The sequence below is a fragment of the Colletotrichum acutatum genome (assembly GCF_030867785.1).
Source record: "Colletotrichum acutatum strain CBS 112980 chromosome Unknown BDZ83scaffold_12, whole genome shotgun sequence".
Taxonomy (NCBI): Eukaryota; Fungi; Ascomycota; class Sordariomycetes; order Glomerellales; family Glomerellaceae; genus Colletotrichum; species Colletotrichum acutatum.
Window position 1 is genome coordinate 212,791 of NW_026849006.1, and position 19,769 is coordinate 232,559.

Genomic DNA, 19,769 nt, shown 5'->3' on the forward strand with positions numbered 1-19,769 from the left:
ATGCATCTCGTACTTACACATTTACCTCAGATTACCTCTCTCCAACTCGGCCCTCCCTTACTAAGTATTCCAGTCTGAACACTATCAACGAGCGGAGTTAGGTGGAAGGATGAGAGTCTAATGTAGGTAGGTGGGAAATGCCGAGATATCGGAGTAGACCTGTTCCCTTGGCGGAAACCCCGTTAAACAGACATTTCATCTTGCTTCAAAACAGGGACAACTATGCGCACTGGAATGTGCACAATATGGCACTGGCTTGCCTCCCTTTACTAGGAGAGCAGTCAACAGCGGCCTCTTATAGGGAAATGCCTAGACAGTACAATTCCACCACTCAGTACCGGTGTAGACAGCAGCCCGTTTGCCAAATAGTACGCTTGAACAAGAATGAACCTGGCGATTGCCAAGGAACACCGAGCACACATCGTTGAGAGACTAATATCTTGACTACAGCACTGCATACGAGATCATGCGATGACCGAGACATGCTTCAACCTTTATATATTCCTCTACAGAGACATCGTTTCTCCATAACACCCCTTCCTACGTAGAGCTCTCCCCGTTTTCCCACACCAAAAAGAACTCCTCGCCAGCCCAACCAGAAAACACTCTTTGTCTTCGGTGTGTGTGTGTACAAATCTAAAACCATCTCTCATCCTTCACCACAGGTAGCCCACATCACTCTCAATCATCCTCAATATCGTCATCACTAATGACCAAATTCTGCACCGACAATCCAGCAACCGACCCATCGCCCTTAGGCCGGAACGCAGACCCCTTTTTCCGCGGTGAAGCCTCCTCTGACGGCTTATCGGTAGCCCATGCATCACCCGTCATGACACCGTCATTCTCCTGCGCGTCTTCGGCCTCAGCCTCATCGTCGTCACCCGTCTGCGGACCGATACCCTGAAACGAAACAACCTTTTCAAGGTCCTTAAGCTTGAATGAGTGCAGCGTCGACTTGCGTCCGCGGACGATGGAAGCCATGTACGGCAGGCGCTCGAGGAGCATTTCCCGGCGAGCCGAGCTGCCGAGGGAGAGCAACGGCGCTGATGCCGCACTCGCGTCCGTCTTTGACGAAGTTTCCCGGACCGACTTGGGCTTCGACTGGTGATTAGCCATCCAGTTACCCATATCCGCCTGCTTGGGTCTTCGAAACGCGCTGGCGCTCTCCGTGAGACTCTTCCGCGGCGCACTTTCTTCACCCTTCATAAGCTTCGTCGACCAGACGTCAACAAGGCCCTCGAACTCCTCCTTTGTCCGCCACAGCTTGAGACTCGTCGGATAAAACATCTTGAAGGCGTCCGCGCCCTTTGCGCCGGTCGAGGCCTTGCGCTTGACGGGCGAGGGTAATGAGAAGAGCATGCCACGAACGGCGACGTGGAAGGCAATCTCATCTTGCCGGAGGACATGGCTTCCCGAGTCCTTGCCAAAGTTGGAAGTGCCCCTGCCGCCGAAGAAGGAATCCCACGACGGGAGGAGCAGGTCGCTCTCAGATAGGTATTCAATACATCCGTTGACGTAATCCAGGGGTGTCGAGGCGTCGAAGGGGGGTACATTCTCGCAGGAGAACATGTAGTTCTCGTGAAGAGCCGAGATGAAGGTCTGTGTATCTGTGCCGGTTTCATCCACCAACGTATCGACCGATACCTCTGACGGCTTCGGGCGGGAGTGATGCGCGAGATAGCTCGGCAAGCGTTCAGCTGGGTTCGTTGTTGAGGGCGCTTCCTCCCTCTTGTTGTATACCACTTTCCCAACCGCGTGAAAGATACCAAGACTCGCCTCGCGCTGAGAAATGAGCTCCAAGGTATCTTCTTCTCCTTTTGTGAGAGAGATGCCCGCCTTGGCACCCTTGGACTGCTTGCTCAAGGCAATCTTGGCTCCCCAATCCGCGTCTTGGTCGCCCTTCAAACACATGAATTCCAGAGAAGAGATTGCACTGCGGATATCCCCTATCTCGCCCAGGCGTTTCAGCACTTGAGGTCCTGGCGTGCGCTTCCTCCCGGATTTGCGTGCTTCTTTCATCACGGTCAACTCCAGCGCTTTCGCGAGCAGGGTAGGCGCAACGGCATTGAACTCGATGACACGTGTCCCAGGGTGCCGCAAGATCTCGGGGCCAAGCAGTCGGTGAGCAGTGAAGCTATCTGCCGAGGCTGATGTTGTGGTCAGTAGTGTCTCTGAGATGACCAAGACGACAGGCGTGATGGGCTCATTGGCAGGCCGCCGCCCGTAATTTGAGAGTGAGGGCAGGTTCGACGCCAAGTACTCCAAGAGGGTGTTCCGAAAGGACGTCAAGGCCGTCGAAGACCTTGAAAAGGTGTTGGGGAACTCTTCCACGAGGATGATCTTCCCCGATAAGTCGGATTTTGTGCTGGCAGGACGCGGTGCCTCGACCATCAAATCGGTATCCAGCTGGCCAAACTTCCCGCCCCTGCCTAGGAATTCCTGGAACTGGGCGGAAGCTGACGTGTACCCAAGATGTGCGCCAAGAGCACCGGTGGGATTCCTCCACTCCAGGAGCTCGTAACCCATGTCCCTAGCTAGTAGTCGCATGGTGGTAGTCTTTCCCGAGCCCGCAGCACCCTTGAGAATCAGAAGCCGCTGGCGCATCCGTCCGGCAAGAACATCTTCTAACCATTTTCTCACGTCCGAGACCTTCCTCTTGTGGACCGCCAGCTCGTCCAAGTTTATGGGCCCAAAGCGTTCCGACCAAGGTCGCAAATCGTCGTCGAGAGCAGCTGGTTTATTCGGGCGCGGTGGCTTGAGGAACCTCTGGCTCGATGCCAGGCCCGTTGACGACGAGACGGGGGTATTATCTCGAAACCGTTTTCGTGCATTCTGCCCAACAATGCTCGAAGTGCTAGCTTTCTGCTCTGTAACATCGTCGTCCTCGGATATCGGGTCACTTATTATGTCGTCGAGAGGTACTGTCCTCGAGGAAGCAGCTGGCTTTGCGCTGGACTTTGATGCTTGTTTCGAGAACAGTGTCATGAGATTTCCATTGCGGCCCTTCTCTTCCACTTTGACGCGCTTAGTCGGTTTGCCCTTGGCCTTTTCGGGGCTGGTACTCGGGCTCTTTGTGTTCTTGTTCGCTGGACCATTGCGTGATTGCAGTATAGCTGGCGCCGCGGTGGTTCGACGCTTATCAGGTATACGGCTTTGTGATTTCGTTGGACTGGGAGATGCAGTCGTGCCTCGCGTATCTGATTTGGAGGGTGATGACAGGAGGAAATTCGTGAGTGTGTTCGTCTTGGGCAGGTCTTCCTCATCGTCCGACTCGAAGACATTGCGCCTTCTTCGTTTGGCTGGCGGAGCCATTGGGCAGGATAGTGGTAAAGAAGCTCAACATGAGCGCATGTTCTCTGCAGGTTCGCAGGCCGACCGACGCGTCTGACTTTTCTTCCTGGCAATTCGGGGATGCTGAAGGCGCGGGCAGGCTGTGAATAATTTGCAAGAAAGAATGACCAAGTATGCACCTACCTACCTCTCTGCCTACCTTTTGGCGGGCGGCTAAAGTACAGCTGCATCCTCGTCATTTCGGAGCCTCGCCAATCTGGATCTGGCCCCCACTTTGACGCACTTTACAGCGGGTGGACACTAACTTGTCGCTAAATTACCTGGTCTTGTCGGTACCTACCTGGCGGGAGCCCTCCACGCCCATTTTAGTGACAGGCTTCTACCTCAAAGCTCACATCCCATATTCTCACCTGGGCTTATGATACCCAAAAAAGCAAAAGGCAGACACATTTCGGCGAATTTAGTATGGCTAGAATGAGGATTATACAACACTCAAGCTTCCTGGCCATCATACTACAACCGAAGATAGAGCTGGCTAATCTTGAAAATATAATCCAAGTGAGTAAGGAAGGCCTCAAGACCTAAGACTAGATGTCTCACTGATTGGAGCGAGACCCTCGCCCACTAACAATGATGCTCCCACACGACGGCATCAATCGACTAGGCAAAGTAGATAAGACACACAACAAGTCTGAGTTGAAAGTTTGACAGATTGACATTTTCATTACACATTCAAAGTCATTCCCATGCTATGTACCCAGATGTTGTACAGTAAGGATAAATTAAAGACAGTCCAAGCTAAGTGAATCCAGCTTGTTCCCCGTTATGCGCCACGCATCAGGACAAATTCGTTCCCAAGAGCATGTTTGCTTCAATAGTTACCCCCAGACTTCAAGTCAGCAGCTCCAAAAGTCCACCCACGGAAGTTGTCGACAAACGTCAGAGCAGACGCCAGGTACCGCTCATGTACGTCACCCCAGGTCCTAGAAGCCTCTTTCATGGCGCGAATCGCTGAGATGTTTGTCAGTTCCTGCATGCCAAAGCGTGAACGTGTGTACGGACCTTTGACATAGTGGGCGTCGGTGGCCCATTGAGAGTTCAGAGCCTCGTGCTCAACATGTCTCCAGTGACGTTGCTTCAAATCCGTATCTACATTATCGGGGTCGATATTTGGCCGCAATAGGGAGATATAGACACCGAGTACGAGCAACCACCACTCCCTTACTAAGCTTATGTGAAACTTGGCCGGAATCACCGGGAGAAGAATTCGGACGGCGTGGCTCGTGGTGAGGAGATGCACCGTGAAGAAGTTATATCCGTGGGTGCCGCGGGGTATGGTTGCGACGAGGAGCGCAACCGCAAGCTCCTGTGACTCTTCGAACTGCTTCACCGGGTCTGTGATGGTCCAGGCATTCCAGTATTCCATGACAATGTCTTCGTGCTTTGCAAACAAGACGTCGAGGTTGCCCAAGGACGGTTCCTTGAACAATCCATCGAGTCGCTTGTCATCTGCGATCTTGTGAATCAGCTCGAACGTCGACTTTGAGCTAAACGGTGACGGTTTCGTGTATTTCTTGTCGTCGAGGTATCGGTGGAAAAAGTTGTATTGCGTGGCAGCCAATGCTAGTGCCTCGATCGCGATCTCCTTGGAATTCATCTCGTAAGCGTATCCGAGGTGGATGAGGGGGTGGCCAACTACATGAGGGGTCAGCAAATGTACTTCGTCATTCCTCTAGGCAATACGCACGACCACCAATAAGCCCATGGACCAGAGGCTCGTCGCCAGTGAACATGAACTCATCGACAACCTTCTTCCACTCGTAGGAGTTATTTGCCAAAGAGTCCTCGAAGAAGTCGACGTAGGCCCTCTGGTATGTCTTGTCGCCGAGGAGGTCTCTCCAGTCATCATCAGTGACCTCGGCGGGAGACTCCTTCCATGGCTCCAGCTCCTTCGCTTCGGCTTCGTAGATATTCTGGAGCTGGCGGTCGTTCGCACCTAGCAGATACGCAGACGAAAGAACGTGTGCCGTGTGGTTGTCGAATTGGAGGTTGTGGTAGATTATGGAGTGGTTGACGTGGTTGGCTCTCAGCAGGTGCTTGAGGCATCTCGCTCGCCGGTCGTGGTCGGTCTCGACATCGTGAACTTCGACAGGGGGAATGTTGATGATTTGCGCCTTTTCGCCGTCTGAGACGAAGAGGTTGACGATTGGGACGTAAGAGAGAAGACTGGGCGCCATTTTTGCAAGTGAAACCCTCAAGAAGTTCTCATTGTTGGAGGAGGGGAAAGTATTGCGACCGAGCTGCAGATGCAAATTGCCGTTAAAGACATGGCGCGACCCTCCGAGAAGCGTTGGGAAAGTGACGTTTGATGGGTTTGACTGAGTGGGGTCATTGTATGCAGGGAACTGTGGGCACGTCTTCTTTTGCAGGGACCGTCCCACCTCGGCGCACTTTAAACTGCCCAGGTCGCTGGACGCTGGCACCTTCAAGTTCTCAACCCCACCATTCCCGGCCCGGCTGCCCCACTGTCGGTCGTCCGGGGGCGGAACGCCAGCAAGATATTTCTTCCGAGGGCCCTCTTCGGCTCTGTTTTATCTTGCCCGCGCCCGGCTTGGTTAGTAATGTAGCAAGGAGATGGTGGAATTTTGCGCACTCAAGCCATTTAGTACACTGCCGACCCAGTACTACTGGGATATTCGAGTCCGAGAGCCTGGATTCCCAACAAACACCAGTTCCGATTACACTTGTCCTTGCCAGGCAGTCGACTGACGGGAACGCCATTAGTCGATTCTGGAAGTGATGACACTCAAGCCAACCTGGCATATTTGGCTTACCAGAGAGCAATTTTCTGACCCTTGCCTCATAATCGCGATTGCGCACTCGGGTAAGGCGACCGTCCGAGATTACAGAAGGTGACACGAACGATCGTACCTTGCTCCTTGATGCACAAGGAAAACATCACAGACATTACAAAGATTCTGCCACGGCATATATAAGTTATGAGTGGCCCCGGTGGAATGTTTACAGTTTCTTTAGCTTCTTCCAAAAACAAACTGCGGTTCACGACATCTTCTCGGCACCCCCTGCTTTCATGGCAAGGAACCTGGAAGTGCGCGTCTTTGCATGCGCTCCTACATGTGACTCTCTACCGTCACATAGCCAACCTGCATACGCGCAAATCAGAGCACATGGAGATGATCCTCAGCTGTGCTTATGTAACTAAGTATGAGGGCCATCGGCCATCGGCCTGTCCAGACAAGAACTCGATGCATTTTTCGGTGTAGCAAGGGACTCTGATTGGCACAATTGAGTTCGGATTATGGGGTCATAAGCTATCCATTGACCAATAATGTACCCTGGTCTCACCGAGAAACGATCGTGTAAGTCGTGATGCCGTAGCATGTCGAAGAGCCTCAGCATATGACCATTATAACTTGGTGTGAATGAGCAAATTCAGGACCGTCTCCAATTTCGACCCTACAAACCCAACTTATCTGTCACATAGCAAGCGCGAATTACTTGCATCTGTTGACAAACATTGAAAATAAACACGTTTTGCCCCTTGTTCTCCACCCTTGCCTTCTAATGGCGACTTACATGAACGAGATGGAGCTCGCAAAGGATATTTACAACCTTTTGGACCACGTTGAAAATGCAAAGGTGCCAGGCCGCAGCCCAATCCACAGTAGCGGTGAAAGAAACCACTTAAGTGAGGATGATGAGCTTTTCGACTTTTGCTTCGACTATCCCCTCTACCAAACATCCTCGACAAAGGATTCTCCCGCCGTACGGAGTCTAGCACCACGCATCATGGCCGGCACGACCGCACTATCCGATAACGAGACAGGGAGTACGACGGAGACATCTTCTATCCTTACCCCCGAACCTGATGTCTCCACCCCCGGGTCTGCCTTTACGGAGCTTGTCTCATCTGTCGAGGGCTATGACACCCCCTCAAATGTTCTCCAAGGCCTTCCCAATGACCCGTACCTCTTCCCCCGTCTCGATAAGGAGCACGAACTTCCCCGGTTCCCTCGTCTTCTCGTCCCAGGTTCCAAGAAGAGGACCAGGTCCAACAGTCCCAGTGTTCAGAAGCGTGTGGTCAAGGACATTGGCAAGACCAACCAGGTACGATCCGCCGGGGCATGTATGCGATGCCGGATCCAAAAGGTCCCGTGTAGTGCGACTGGTGTCTGCGAGAAATGTATCAAGGCACATCCCAAGGAACCCCAAAGCTCTTGCTTTAGGGAAGACTTGGTCGCAATCGTGAACAACTCAACTCACCAGCGATGTAAGTCCTCTCTCATCACAGTTACGCACCGCCACGGTGAGGTGCAAGTTGATCCTAAGCTAATGATTCCCAGTCACTGAGCTCAACAGGATTGATGAGATCGAGGTCAGAGAGTTACTCAGAACCTCCCGGCCACAATACCTAGAACCCATCTATAAGGGATCTGTGGTATTTGCTCGTGGTCTGCCTCAGGTCATGCTTCCAACTACACTACGCAACTACCGCTGTATGATAGATGGCATGTCTCAGAGGCCCCACCAAGGTTGTGTTCTCTCCAGGGAGCATGGCGGTGTTCCGTCGTACCAGGACCTCGTAAAATGGGCAGAACAGATGGTTATACCCGAGGATTATAATACTTTCGAAGGGAGCATCGAAGTGTTCATCAAGATGTATTCCGCACCTCAACGGTTGCGTCAATATCCCAGACGGCCACAGGTATGACACAATGTCAGCCAAGATCCCATGACCCCTTGGTACTAACGGTGTCGCAGATGGATCTTCTCGACAAGGTTCACACGATGAAATGCATGTACAAGATCTGTTGTCAAGACGACTTCATTTTCATTCGCGAAGATACTGGAGCGGTGAAACGCCTCCCCTTGCCTGCCAAGGCAGAATTGAGAGGCATCGCCCGCATGGCTCTCGAGACAGCCGAGAGAGATATCCTCATGGTACTCGACAAGCTCAAAGCCGCTTCGGCAAAAGTTCCCGAACAAGACTTGCCTGCTCTCTGGGCCACTTTGTGGCAGCTGATGTTCATCTACCGAGATCTCCTCAGGAACAGGACACCGCGGGACAACGACGCAGGAGCTCTCCTCAACGCGGTGGCCGTCTTTTACGCAGCCCACTTTAGGACGTCGGCCTCTCTTGGCAAGTTGTCCTTGGACAGTCTGCAACGTCATTGGGGACCTGGCGAGACTCAGCAGGCGCAGCTGTCTGGTGCGTTTGATCATGCTCTGAGTCTTCGCGATACTCTCCGTAGGTCTATTACCCACGCTCTTGAGTCAATGTAATGTCACTAATAAAATGGCGGCAGACCGAACAATCGCAGCAGGAATTGACGAGATTGATCATCGCCTCAAGGCCTTGGTTGTCGATCCCGAGATGAAAGTGCTGGGACGACGTACGAATAAGAAAACGAGCGGCGGCAAGTGACTTTCTGCAATCGCCTCATGTGAAGTGAGAACGTGAGACAGAGGGGCTCCAGGGGGGGGGGGTTGTTTTCTAATGACGCTATGAACACCTACGAAGATTACGATGTATGACACGAATGATTGACTCTCCTCTGTTCCTCTCGATTATAGCGCGCCTTTAATGTTGGCTCTTTTCTTTAGTATGCAGCATTAGCTGGTGTTTTGGTTTATGGGAGTTCTCTGTTTATCCGATACCAGAGACCTGGTCTCTGAAGTGCGATGGTGTTGAGCTAGTCGTTTGAATCTGACGTTGGAATCCCTCCTCTTCTCATGCCTTGCTCGGAAACAAGCCAAATCTCAATCCATTTACCTGAAAATCGAGAATCAGAGACTTCTTTCGTTCCACTTTGGCATGTGACGCTACTCTCTCATAGTCTAGGTCGCAAGTGACGTCGGCTCACGATCATTCGTCGCCCCGGGATCTTGGAGCTCAGAAGTCAGCTTCATTGGCATCAGCCAGTTGCATTCCCAAGATAAGCCCATCTTAGCTCTTATCTAGGTCCAAACCAGCGGGGTCAAGGAACACCCTGGATCTTATTACCCGAACACTCAAACATGACTCCCCGCGATGTGTGGCGGCCAAATCAAACGTCGGGGTCATATCTATGGGTCCCTTCTTTTTGCGCGGGAAACCCGCACTATTGGTCCCTGGCAACAGTTGACCGAGGGAACGTAGACACTCAGACTAAACGGGAGCAAAGAGCAGTTTGACGGACTCCGCGCATAACTTGTTTCTTACCTATCGAATACTTTTACCAGATCGATCGCGTGTTAGGTCGGCAACAATATTCAAGTGAACGAGCCTGGCACTCACGCAATGGCATTATCAGACCATCCCTATCAGAAGCTCGACATTGACGAGCGAGTGAAGCGGGTTCTGCTTAGGACGCCGCTCATCGACGGCCACAATGACCTACCTCAGCAACCGCGGGCATGCTTTCACGGCAAGATTCACAACAACCCGAAATTCGACTTCGCAAATGGATTCGAAAGGGGAATGACGGATATCCCTCGATTGAGGGAGGGTGAGCTGCACCACACCCTGCTCTACACAGTTGACTAAATTAACTTACACGAAATAAAGGTGCTGTTGGAGGCCAGTTCTGGTCCATCTGCGTCCCCTGTCTCAGGTCCGCGGAGAACTTTTCAACAGCAGAGTACTCGGACATGGCGCGCGACGCCATTGAACAGATTGATATGACGCTCCGGCTTGTTGAGTCGTACCCTGAGACGTTTGAGTTGGTGAATGGGCCAAATGACGTGAAGAAGATTTACGAGTCGGGGAGGATAGCTTGCTCTATCGGTATTGAAGGGTATGTGCTCATTCTGAGGTGTTGAGAGGCTCATGAATGACTGACAAGCTTGGCAGATTGCACATGGCTGGCAACAGTATCGGGATCATTAGAGCATTCTACCGCCTAGGCGTCAGATACGTAAGTTGAACAGACTTACAGATGCCATGAGGTCTTGTACTGACTCTGCCAGTGCACTCTCACTCACGTTTGCAACAATGCCTTCGCCGATAGCTCGACATCCAAAGTCGGCGCTGTCCACGGTGGACTGTCTAAGCTGGGTCGTGCGGCATTGGTTGAGATGAACAGATTAGGTAAATCTATCGCCTTCTCGCAGCACTCAAGTCAACTAACCAATCATCCGCAGGAATGATCGTAGACATATCGCACGTCTCAGAAGACTGCGCCAAGCAAGTCCTCGAGCAGACCCGCGCGCCAATCATGTTCTCCCACTCCAACGTCAAGGGCGTGTTCGACTGTCCCCGCAACGTCCCGGACCACATCCTAGACATGGTCCCAGCCAATGGTGGCATCATGATGGTAACTTTTGTCCCGGAGCACGTCACCACGCGAAGAAGAGACGCCAAGATGGATATGGTCCTCGATCACTTATTTTACGTTGCCGAGCGCATCGGCTGGGACCACGTCGGTCTCGGTTCCGATTTTGACGGTATCGCGTCGGTTATCCCTGGTTTGGAAGACGTCAAGTGCTACCCGAGACTTCTCAAGGCTATTCTCGATAGGGGTGCCACCGAGGAGCAACTTGCCAAGGTGGCTGGTGAGAATATCTTGAGAGTGTGGCGTGGTGTTGAGAAGATTAGGGATGAGATGAAGACTGAAGGAGTCCTGCCGGTTGAGGATGTGTGGGAAGATCGGACTTGGTGGAGGTATGATGGGTATTACCAGATGCCGGATCCTGATCCTGAGGATAAGTTAGGCTTGGACTGGTATGGTGTTCCGCCTCCAGATGAGGGCTTGTATCTGGACGACAAATAGGGGGCAGAGTTGTTATGTCACTACGGATATGTGTAGGAGAATTGTCTGAAGCCGAGAAATTTCATGTTTTAGTTACTTCATAAGGATGTTGAATGAATGACGTGTGGATAACTGATATAAGTTCCACTGTCCACCATGTTGCCCCAAACTCAAGTGTGTCAGTATGAGTCCCACTGAAGCCGATGATCGATGAGTCTATGTTGATCTCTAACTTCTTGTTAGGGGCATTTAGGCAACGGTCTACAAAAATCGCAAATTGCCCATTCTCGGAAGCAAGGCTTGTCATTGCAACGTTATGCGCGGGGTAACGTCTGCGCAAGTCATGGCCGCGGATGACTTCAACCGTGATAAGACTTTTCCGCGGGAAGCACTAACACCCCTAGTCGTGCCACCGGCTCTTATCTGTTGCTTTTCGGAGGCATACCGAATCGTTACCAACATGTCTGTAGATCCGGCACTCATGTCGCCGATGATCCTATATAGCTAGATGTTCCTTAGATGTAGATGCAGTCGGGCGACCTGCATCGCAGCGGCCGAAACACCCTCTCTTCTCGCTCCCAAGATCAGACTCAACGAATCATGAAGACGGAAATGACCCCCAAAGAGGAGCTCATGGCCTTCGAGCCAACAAAGGCGCTCGACCTCCTCGACGCAGCCGAAGGCGAAGTAATCGACCCGGAAGAGAGCTCCGCGCTCCTACGACGCCTCGACTTTCGCCTCATGCCGCTCCTCTGCATCACCTACGCCCTGCAGTCCATCGACCGCACAACGCTAAGCTACGCTGCCGTCTTTGGCATCCGCGAGGATATCGGCCTCACGGGCCCCGAGTTCTCCTGGGCCGGCGCGCTGCTGTACCTGGGCTACCTCTTCTGGGAGTTCCCGACAAACGTGCTGCTTCAGAAGTTGCCCATTAACACCTTCATGTCGGCCACGGTGGTATTGTGGGGCGCCGTGCTCATGTGCCATGCCGCGTCGCATAATTTTGCTGGGCTTGCGGCGACGAGGACGTTTTTGGGTGCTTTTGAGGCCTCAATCAACCCGGGTACGATGTTGCTCTTCTCGATGTACTACTCGAGAAAGGAGCAACCTGTTCGTATGGGTATCTGGATTGGGTCTGCGGGTCTGGGGTACATTACGGCTGGTATCGTGACGTTTGGGATCGGACATGTGCAAGGGTCCATCGCGAGCTGGCGGATTCTGTTCCTGTTCTGGGGCGCCATCACAGTGGCTTGGGGGATTCTCATGCTCATCTTTCTTCCGGGCTCACCGTTAACGACCAAGTTTCTGTCAGAGAAGGAGAAGGCAATGGTTGTTAGCCGCGTCAAGGCTAACGGCACGGGGGTTGAGAACAAGAAGTTCAAATGGCCTCAGTTCAGGGAGGCCATGATGGACCTGAAGACTTGGCTTCTGTTCTTGTTTGCTGTGGCTAGTAACACTCCCAATGGCGGATTGACGACAGTGAGTTGATCAGATATTATCTTGAATACTGTAAGCTGACACAAGGATAGTTCCAAGGCCTCGTCATCAGGGGTATGGGCTTCTCGACGCTTCAAACCACTCTCATTCAGATGCCATCAGGAGCAGTACAGCTAATCCTATGCCCCTTGGCATGGTAAGCGAGAATTATGTGCTCAGGTTCCTCAACTTCAACTGACATAACGTAGCTTTTTCGCTTCCTACTACCCAAACGCTCGCATAGCCATCATGCTAACCTGTCTCGCCCCTTTCCTCGCCGGTATTCTCGGCCTCTGGCTCATTGACCAATCCAACCCCTATGGACGCCTTGCCTGCCTCTGGATCTCATTCGCCTACACAGCGACCTGGACGCTCTCCATGTCCGTCGCCACGGCCAACACCGCGGGCCACACGAAGAAGATCACGACTAATGCGATGCTTCTGATCGGGTACTGTCTCGGGAACTTCGTCGGTCCCTTCTTCTTCAAGGCGGAACAGGCGCCGCGGTACCCCCTGGGCGTCGCGATGATGATCTTCTGCGTCGGCATGCAGATTGGGTGCCTGTGTGGCCTCTGGTGTCTGTTGTGGGTTCGAAATCGGTCTAGGAGGGCGGAACACGCGACGTCGGAGGAGAATGAGCAGCAGGCTTATGAGCGTGGGCTTCTGGACGAGACAGACTTGCAGAACAAGTACTTCAAGGTTCGTGGGCATCCCTTATTTGAACTTGAACCTCCGCTAAAGTTTTCCAGTACGTGTATTGATATATGTGGCACCTCGAGAAGCAAATCGGACCTTCAGGTCACGCTCGCCTTGTAGAGCAGAAGACTAGATTTGTCGAAAAAGAACTAAAAAAACGGCACCTCCCAAAACGTTACAAAACTAGCTTAGCACAAAGTGATAGTTCGCAAAACAGAATTTCCTGCGAGTGAGAGCTCGCCTTTCATTATCCCGGGCATATAGCAGTCACTCACTAGGTGGTGTCTATCATGCTTACCTGGTAAAACGAAGGTATCTGGACCGTTAACGTGGTCATTGTCATCCCTGATCGGTCGTAAAATGAGCGGCATGTGGCCTGAACAGAGTATCCAAATCTCGTCGCCCGGTTTCACGTCCCAAGTTCCGACGCCAAATCTACCTGCACTTATAAGAAAGATAGTCATGATCCTAGATAACAGCCAGGATCCCAGCTGTGATTTCTCTTTCATTTGCCAATCCTGTGACTCTGATTGTTCACGCAGGTCGAGCACGTCATCCAATATCGCGGAAAATTCTGTGACGACTTCATTTGTCACCAATGGCCCATCCAGATTTCTCAAAACACTGAAAGCATCTTCAGCTACGCTTTGTTTCCATACTTGTCTCAAGGCTATAACAGGTTGAATATAATTCAAGGGGCCATCAGGACCCGAGGAGACTTCAGTTGGTGGCATAATTTTGCCCACGAGCGTGTCAACGAAGTGTCCACGAAGTCTTAAATGCCGCCCGTCGCCCGAAACAAGGTTTTGAAAATCCAGCTGAGGAAGGCCATGTGAAGCATCGAAGTGGTAGGTTAATCTAAGAGCCATGGTGAAAGCACTTACCTCTCTATGTTGTTCCATCTCTTGCCGATGCCAGTCCAGAACCCAAGAAGGTTCTTCCAAGGACGTCTCGCTCTGCCGGCGTCCCATGAGTGGGAGTAACGATTGACAAGATCGGATGAGATCCACCGTGACGCGGCTGTATACCTCTACATAGTCGATGTCATAGTTGCTCGATTTCGACTTCACCAATGCTCCTGCAATGAAAGGTAGTAGAGCGAAGATCTTGTCGCGCGGATCCAAAGCTCGGCGGTCGCAGGCATTCCAAAGGAAGCTAATACTAGCTACACCATCCACCACTGCCTGCGGCCTTGGTTCGATTCGATTTCTCAACATCGAGAGAAGTTCTAGTAGCGATACTAGCGCTCCCGCTGCCTCGAAATAGTGCTTGTCCCACTTGTCACTTATCCACCTACGTTTTTCGAATGCCGCGCGCACACTGTTTTCGTAGAAGTGTATCAAAGGGAATCGACATATCATGAGAGGCCCCCAAAGGAAGATTGCCGTGTGAGGAGCGACGCATTTTTGAACTGTCCATATCCGCCGCCACCACTGACATTTGACCAAGCTTCGAAAGGTGAGACAAATCTTTATCAACCCTTCAGCCGTCGAAAAGCCGTTGTCTTTCTCTTTCCAAGTCTGCATCGTCGCAGAATTCGATGAAGTCTAAACCGTAGCGAGCAATGTCCAAGCTCAGTTCCCCATCGAGGAGGTCAACCTCACCCAACCAGAGAAAGCAGTTGCTGCATTTGCTGTAGATGTCAAACATCATGTCGACCTGTACCCGCTTCTCCTCGTGGTCATCCTGATTGATGCATAACGCGTCGGCCCACACAGTGAGGTATTCTTGCTCAGATCTGATGCGCCGTAGGACCGAGAATAGAGATGTCGTGATCTTGAACTCTTTCCCGTCCACTGTGATGTCCTTTGTATCCGAGGCATCGCCCCAAACGTATGATATACACTGGTAGTGAGGCCCGTCGTCGAGGGTAGCCACACTGAACACCCCTCGGATCGTACTCTCATGTGTCCCTGGCCAGAGGGTGAACAATCGTATTTGTCTCGCTGGGTCCTGGAGGAGCGGGCGCGCACCCGGTTCGTTTTTGTCTATAGGTCAAGCACAAAGTTAGCTGATGTGCTATGTAGAGAAGGGTTTGATTTATGTTACCTAGGTGATGAATAGCATCCTGAACCTCGGATAGAGAGAGCTGGCCTGGATCCGCCATGTTGTCCAAATCATCTGCTTCTCGCAAGATGTGTGAAGACTGGAAATTTGGTTGCTCTACAAAATTGCGAGGGGAATGTCTAAGGTACGGTACCTACTAGGCAGCAGGTGTGATGGACTGGTACAGCCCAGTCATTTGCTTCAAATTAAATATCATTGCCATTGCTCATTGGTCCCCTTCGCGCCATGTCGTAACATGTATGAGTTGGGGGGCGCCTCGCCGTCAGTTGCATGGAATCGCAAGGCTGTGCCGAACCTCTGCATACGGCCGCGGAGCGGGTCTTGGTGGAAGTGGATACCCTGGCATCCCCATCTTGTCCGGCACCACCACAGCCGGCACCGGAACCACCACGGGCGGCAACGGCGCATGCCATCCGAAACCTCCGCATCCTCCCATTATAACATCGCCATCCATGTCAAACACCCAACTACTGCGCATTTCCACGTTCAAAATGTCTATCATGATCGCGTCCCCGTCTGCGTCAACCCACCACGGCGGCACAGGCTGCACTGCCGCCGCCCTCGGTCTCGGTTTCGGGTGGACTGGTCTACTCTGTACTACCGCCGTGGGCGGTGGAGGGCGAGGTTCGGGCAGTCTTTCGGTTGAAGCTTTGGGGTGAGGTTTGGTTTCGATTTGGTGGCGGAGCAGTTCCGTCCTGAGAGAAGGGTTGTGTACCATTGATTATGCCGCAGAAAGAAGAGAAATCTGTGCATCGTTGAGGAGTCTATGCGATAACTGGGAGTCCTGCTCTTAAGGGGCGGAGATCTCTTCTAGCGACTTTGGTGAATAGGCACAGATGCTCAACGTCAATACATGTTATCGGAACAATCCAGCCTTGACTTGAGTGAGAATACCAGAAGTTGGTATTTAAAAGGCAAAGTGAATCACGGGAAACAAAGAAATGCGTTCACGAACAGCTATCCACCGGTTCTTGTGACAGTACCAAAGGAAAAAAGAATTTTGCTCAGAAATACTATCTGTATGGGATTTTTCTTTATTGCTATAAGCGGATGTGTTTTCGTCTCCTCCTCCTACTGCGTCAACTTTCACCCAGATTCGAAGTCAACTGACGATCAACTCAATTTCTTCTCTATACCTAGAGGCAAAATCTTCATCGTTGCACGGACGTATGCTTCTTCACCTGGACTACGTCGCTCACAGGAAACCAACCGAGTCTGGCACCAGGGATGAAAGCGAGATCAGATATCAGGCGAGGTGTGGAACAGTCAACGGCCAAGTGGAGGGGGGTATCTTTCATAAGATTCATCGACTCGTCAAGAAAACAACCCAAAACAACAAACAGCACTATTAACCACTACTTCATTTCCACAATCTTGACCGAAACCTTCTTATCCGGCTTCGTCCCGTCCTTGCGCTTCTTGCCAACATTCGCCAACCTGCCCATCACGTCCGCGGGATCGATGCCCACAGCCGCGCCGGGGGCAACGTGGACGGTTAAGTCGATGCTCGCCCTCTTCTTCTCGGGGTTCGATGTCTGCGTAGCTTCGAATCTGTGTAACAGTGTCAGTGTTGTTTCCATGAGAATGAGTCCATAGCTTTCGACACGTCCCAGAGAGATTGAATCCCATACCTCAAAGTCGACTCAAGCTCTTCGACACTCGTAGGCCACGCCGGCACGAGATCAACCATGACAGCCGCCACAGCACCAAGATACTCTGCCCAAAACACGCTCTCCAGCTTCGCCTCCGCAACAAGACCCCTAAGGTTCCCGTACAGCTGCGCATCAATCGGGCCCAAGTTCGACCCCCACCGCGCGCACACAGTCAAGCCAAGCACCGCTCTCGCAAGGTGCGTCAATCCAGGTGCGCTAGGGTCCCGCGTAACAGCCTCATGCAACGCATACGACGCATTAGCATCGTCGTCCTCGCCCTGGTGAATCCAAACCTGCCTCGCAAAAAGCGGTCCCAGACCCAGCGAGAACACCGTCGGCGTCCGCGAGACGTCGACGTTCTTCGGCACGGCGCCGTACAACGTCCTCAGAATCGCCTGCGCAACAGCCAAGTCCCCGCCGCTTCCCGCCCCTCCGCTCTCCTCGTGGCCCTGAATCGGGAAACCGGCGAGCGCCTCGAGCGGGTTACTCTCCCGCACGCTCTTGGGCAACTTCATCAGCAGCGCGCCGTCGCGGTTCGAGCCGCCGCAGAATGTGACGGTGCGCAGGTGCGGCACCGTGCGGATAAAGGCCTCGACGACTTCGATGATGGCGGGGAACTGCTGCCGCCTGCGCTTCGACATGCCGTAGATTTTCCCCTCGTGCTCGCGGTTGACGCGCCGCATCTTGTCCGTTTGCTTGAAGAAGTCGCCCGTCACGGTATATGTGCCCACCGAGGGGATCGGGTACGGTTGAATCGGGTCGTTGTGCTGGAGCATGCAGCCGTAGCCGCGGAAGCCGCCGCCGCAGAGGTAGGCGTCGATGCCGCCGGGTACCACGCTGCTGCCGTTCGTGGTGGCGGTGGAGGAGGAGGAGGAGGAGGAGGAGTGGGCGGTCTCGTGATCCGCCTTTGCTTGCGCGAGCGCGGGGAACTTGTCACACAACTTTGCAAAGGCGCCCTGCATGCTGGCGTTGAGCTTCTGCTTCTCCTGGATGCGTACTTCCTCCGACTGTCCCTCGAGGATGCGAATCAGCCTCGCGGCGCCAAACGGCATGCTCTCGCCCGCCTTGGCGGCGGCGACCTCGTAGTCTGGCAGCCGCGTGTCGACCCAGGTCATCTGCACGGAGCCCCCGCCGAGGTCAAGGAAGAGCCCACCGCGGGCAACGTCGACGAACGCAGACCGCGATCCCATGACAGCGCCAAATAGGGTCTCGACCTCGGGGGCGAGAACGTGGACGCCAATGTCGGCGGCCTCGCGGATGGCGGTTAGCATATCGCGGGCGTTTGCGGCGCGGCGCATGGCCTCCGTGGCGAGGACGGAGAAGTGGGCGGGCGGGACGCCATAGGAGACGGCGATGCGGCGGAAGCGGGCAAGGGTCTTTGCGACTTGGGTGATTGTTTCCGGGGGGAAGGTGAGGGGCTCGGAGGCGGCAGTGGAGGCGGAGTTGAGGGCGTCAAAGAGGGAGATTCCGGCGCGTTCGCGGTAGATGGGCCGGAGGAGGCGGGTTTGGGGCGGGGTCAGATCCGAGATTGAGAAGCGGATGCCGTTGCTGTTTGGTGGGGCCGGTGGCTCGGGTCAGTATTTGAGACCGGTGTTTTGTTCTTGCCATGGTGCATTTATTTTTAGGAGAAGCGGGAACTAAAAACATGGTCCGGCTGATGTTGCCCGCCGTTATGGTGTCAAGGAGAAAGGGACATGTGCTCTTTCAGAATTGAGTCTCAAAAGCACAGGCGCAGACAGACAAGATAGGCTTTCCCCAGGTTTTGCCCATCGGCGAGGCAATCCTGGAGGGCGATCCGGCAGAAACAGAAGCAAAAAGAAATTCTCGACATATACGAATCTGTGCGGATAGTTGCACCGAAGAGGGAAACGAAAAGCTTAGGTACTGACCTGCCCATATCAACAATCGCATATAGGTGGTTGGAGCCTGCGGGGTCCCATCTTGGCAGCAGCTCCTCAAAGTTGTCAAGCGTGATGATGTCAGCGCTGGTAGCCATGGCCGGCAGCGGGAGGCGCGAAGCCGATAGTCTTTTGATCGGAGGGGAGGGGGAGGGGAGCTGGGGGCGGAAAAGGGTAGAGTGAGTGAGGTAAGGTAACGTAGAGTGAGAGAAAAGAGAGCGGATGGTTGGGTGGTATCTTTGCTCAAAGTAGGCGCTGTGCAGAGGGATTTCCGCGGATGTCGGCAACCAACATTTGCCTTCGTTGCTTTTTCTTCTCGGTACGAAAGGTGTGTGTACGGAGTATGTATCTTCTGAAAGGATTCGAGTGCTCTTTTTTCGGTTCTTGTCTGTGGGGGGAAGAGAGGAGTGCCGGGCCGGGGCGAGAAGGATTATATAATGTAGCAGGTAGGTAAGTTTGCAAAAGTACCAAAAGATGCGAACGGCTGGCTAGTGACGGAAGGCGAGACACGGCGAGACAGAGAGCTGAGAGTGGTTCAGTGTGTCCGTACGGTAGTCAGTCTGCTGGAATTCGGGGAGGGTGAGCTGAGGGTGAGTGAGTAATAAGAGTGAAGGTGAGAGTGAGTGAGTGAGAGAAAGGACTGGAAGAAGAGAGAGGCGCATGTGAGGGGGGAGAACAACGGGGAAGGCAGCGATGTGTACTTTACGAAAACGGAGCGTGTTGCGCGTGTGGATTTATTGCCATGGGCAGCGGCACATTTCTCTCACTTCCCGTCTCTCTCATTCAGTGAGGTGAGTGAGTGAGTGGCATGCGTTTTGGAATTGGAGCCCCGGAAACCTGGAAAACCTCAGCTGCGAGTCTGACCAAAAGACGCAGCCCGTGTCTCTAGACTAACCTACTGTGTAGTAATGTGTAATATTCATACCTAGTCCGTA

At 53.0% G+C, this 19,769-nt stretch overlaps 7 protein-coding genes across 7 annotated transcripts; 3 read left to right on the forward strand and 4 right to left on the reverse strand.

The window, feature by feature from the left end:
• Positions 1-428: 428 nt before the first annotated feature.
• On the reverse strand, positions 429-3,488 carry BDZ83DRAFT_691206 (Rad17 cell cycle checkpoint protein). Its single transcript, XM_060511311.1, has one exon. The coding sequence runs from the start codon at positions 3,313-3,315 to the stop codon at positions 682-684; it is 2,634 nt and encodes an 877-aa protein (XP_060369324.1). The 5' UTR covers positions 3,316-3,488; the 3' UTR covers positions 429-681.
• Positions 3,489-4,020: 532 nt separating this feature from the next.
• BDZ83DRAFT_605987 (uncharacterized protein) lies at positions 4,021-6,308 on the reverse strand. The gene is made up of 4 exons (XM_060507352.1): positions 5,948-6,308; positions 5,042-5,880; positions 4,357-4,989; positions 4,021-4,305 (listed from the first exon to the last, which is right to left on the reverse strand). Exons 1-4 carry the CDS (start codon positions 6,115-6,117, stop codon positions 4,166-4,168), a joined length of 1,782 nt encoding a protein of 593 aa, XP_060369325.1. The 5' UTR covers positions 6,118-6,308; the 3' UTR covers positions 4,021-4,165.
• Positions 6,309-6,900: 592 nt separating this feature from the next.
• On the forward strand, positions 6,901-8,740 carry BDZ83DRAFT_568534 (uncharacterized protein; the record flags this gene model as incomplete). Its single annotated transcript, XM_060504083.1, has 4 exons — positions 6,901-7,585; positions 7,659-8,020; positions 8,077-8,563; positions 8,622-8,740. 4 exons carry the CDS (start codon positions 6,901-6,903, stop codon positions 8,738-8,740), a joined length of 1,653 nt encoding a protein of 550 aa, XP_060369326.1.
• Positions 8,741-9,345: 605 nt separating this feature from the next.
• Positions 9,346-11,175, forward strand: BDZ83DRAFT_605995 (membrane dipeptidase). Its single transcript, XM_060507353.1, has 5 exons — positions 9,346-9,803; positions 9,863-10,091; positions 10,148-10,211; positions 10,264-10,384; positions 10,438-11,175. Exons 1-5 carry the CDS (start codon positions 9,596-9,598, stop codon positions 11,064-11,066), a joined length of 1,251 nt encoding a protein of 416 aa, XP_060369327.1. The 5' UTR covers positions 9,346-9,595; the 3' UTR covers positions 11,067-11,175.
• Positions 11,176-11,392: 217 nt separating this feature from the next.
• Positions 11,393-13,585, forward strand: BDZ83DRAFT_761947 (major facilitator superfamily transporter). The gene is made up of 3 exons (XM_060515199.1): positions 11,393-12,524; positions 12,575-12,678; positions 12,731-13,585. The coding sequence occupies exons 1-3, from the start codon at positions 11,571-11,573 to the stop codon at positions 13,335-13,337; spliced, it is 1,665 nt and encodes a 554-aa protein (XP_060369328.1). The 5' UTR covers positions 11,393-11,570; the 3' UTR covers positions 13,338-13,585.
• Positions 13,586-14,699: 1,114 nt separating this feature from the next.
• Positions 14,700-15,324, reverse strand: BDZ83DRAFT_748384 (heterokaryon incompatibility protein-domain-containing protein; the record flags this gene model as incomplete). The annotated part of the gene is made up of 2 exons (XM_060513604.1): positions 14,700-15,205; positions 15,267-15,324. 2 exons carry the CDS (start codon positions 15,322-15,324, stop codon positions 14,700-14,702), a joined length of 564 nt encoding a protein of 187 aa, XP_060369329.1.
• Positions 15,325-16,639: 1,315 nt separating this feature from the next.
• On the reverse strand, positions 16,640-18,932 carry BDZ83DRAFT_647924 (Ppx/GppA phosphatase; the record flags this gene model as incomplete). The annotated part of the gene is made up of 3 exons (XM_060510128.1): positions 16,640-16,835; positions 16,916-18,484; positions 18,826-18,932. The coding sequence occupies 3 exons, from the start codon at positions 18,930-18,932 to the stop codon at positions 16,640-16,642; spliced, it is 1,872 nt and encodes a 623-aa protein (XP_060369330.1).
• Positions 18,933-19,769: the final 837 nt, after the last annotated feature.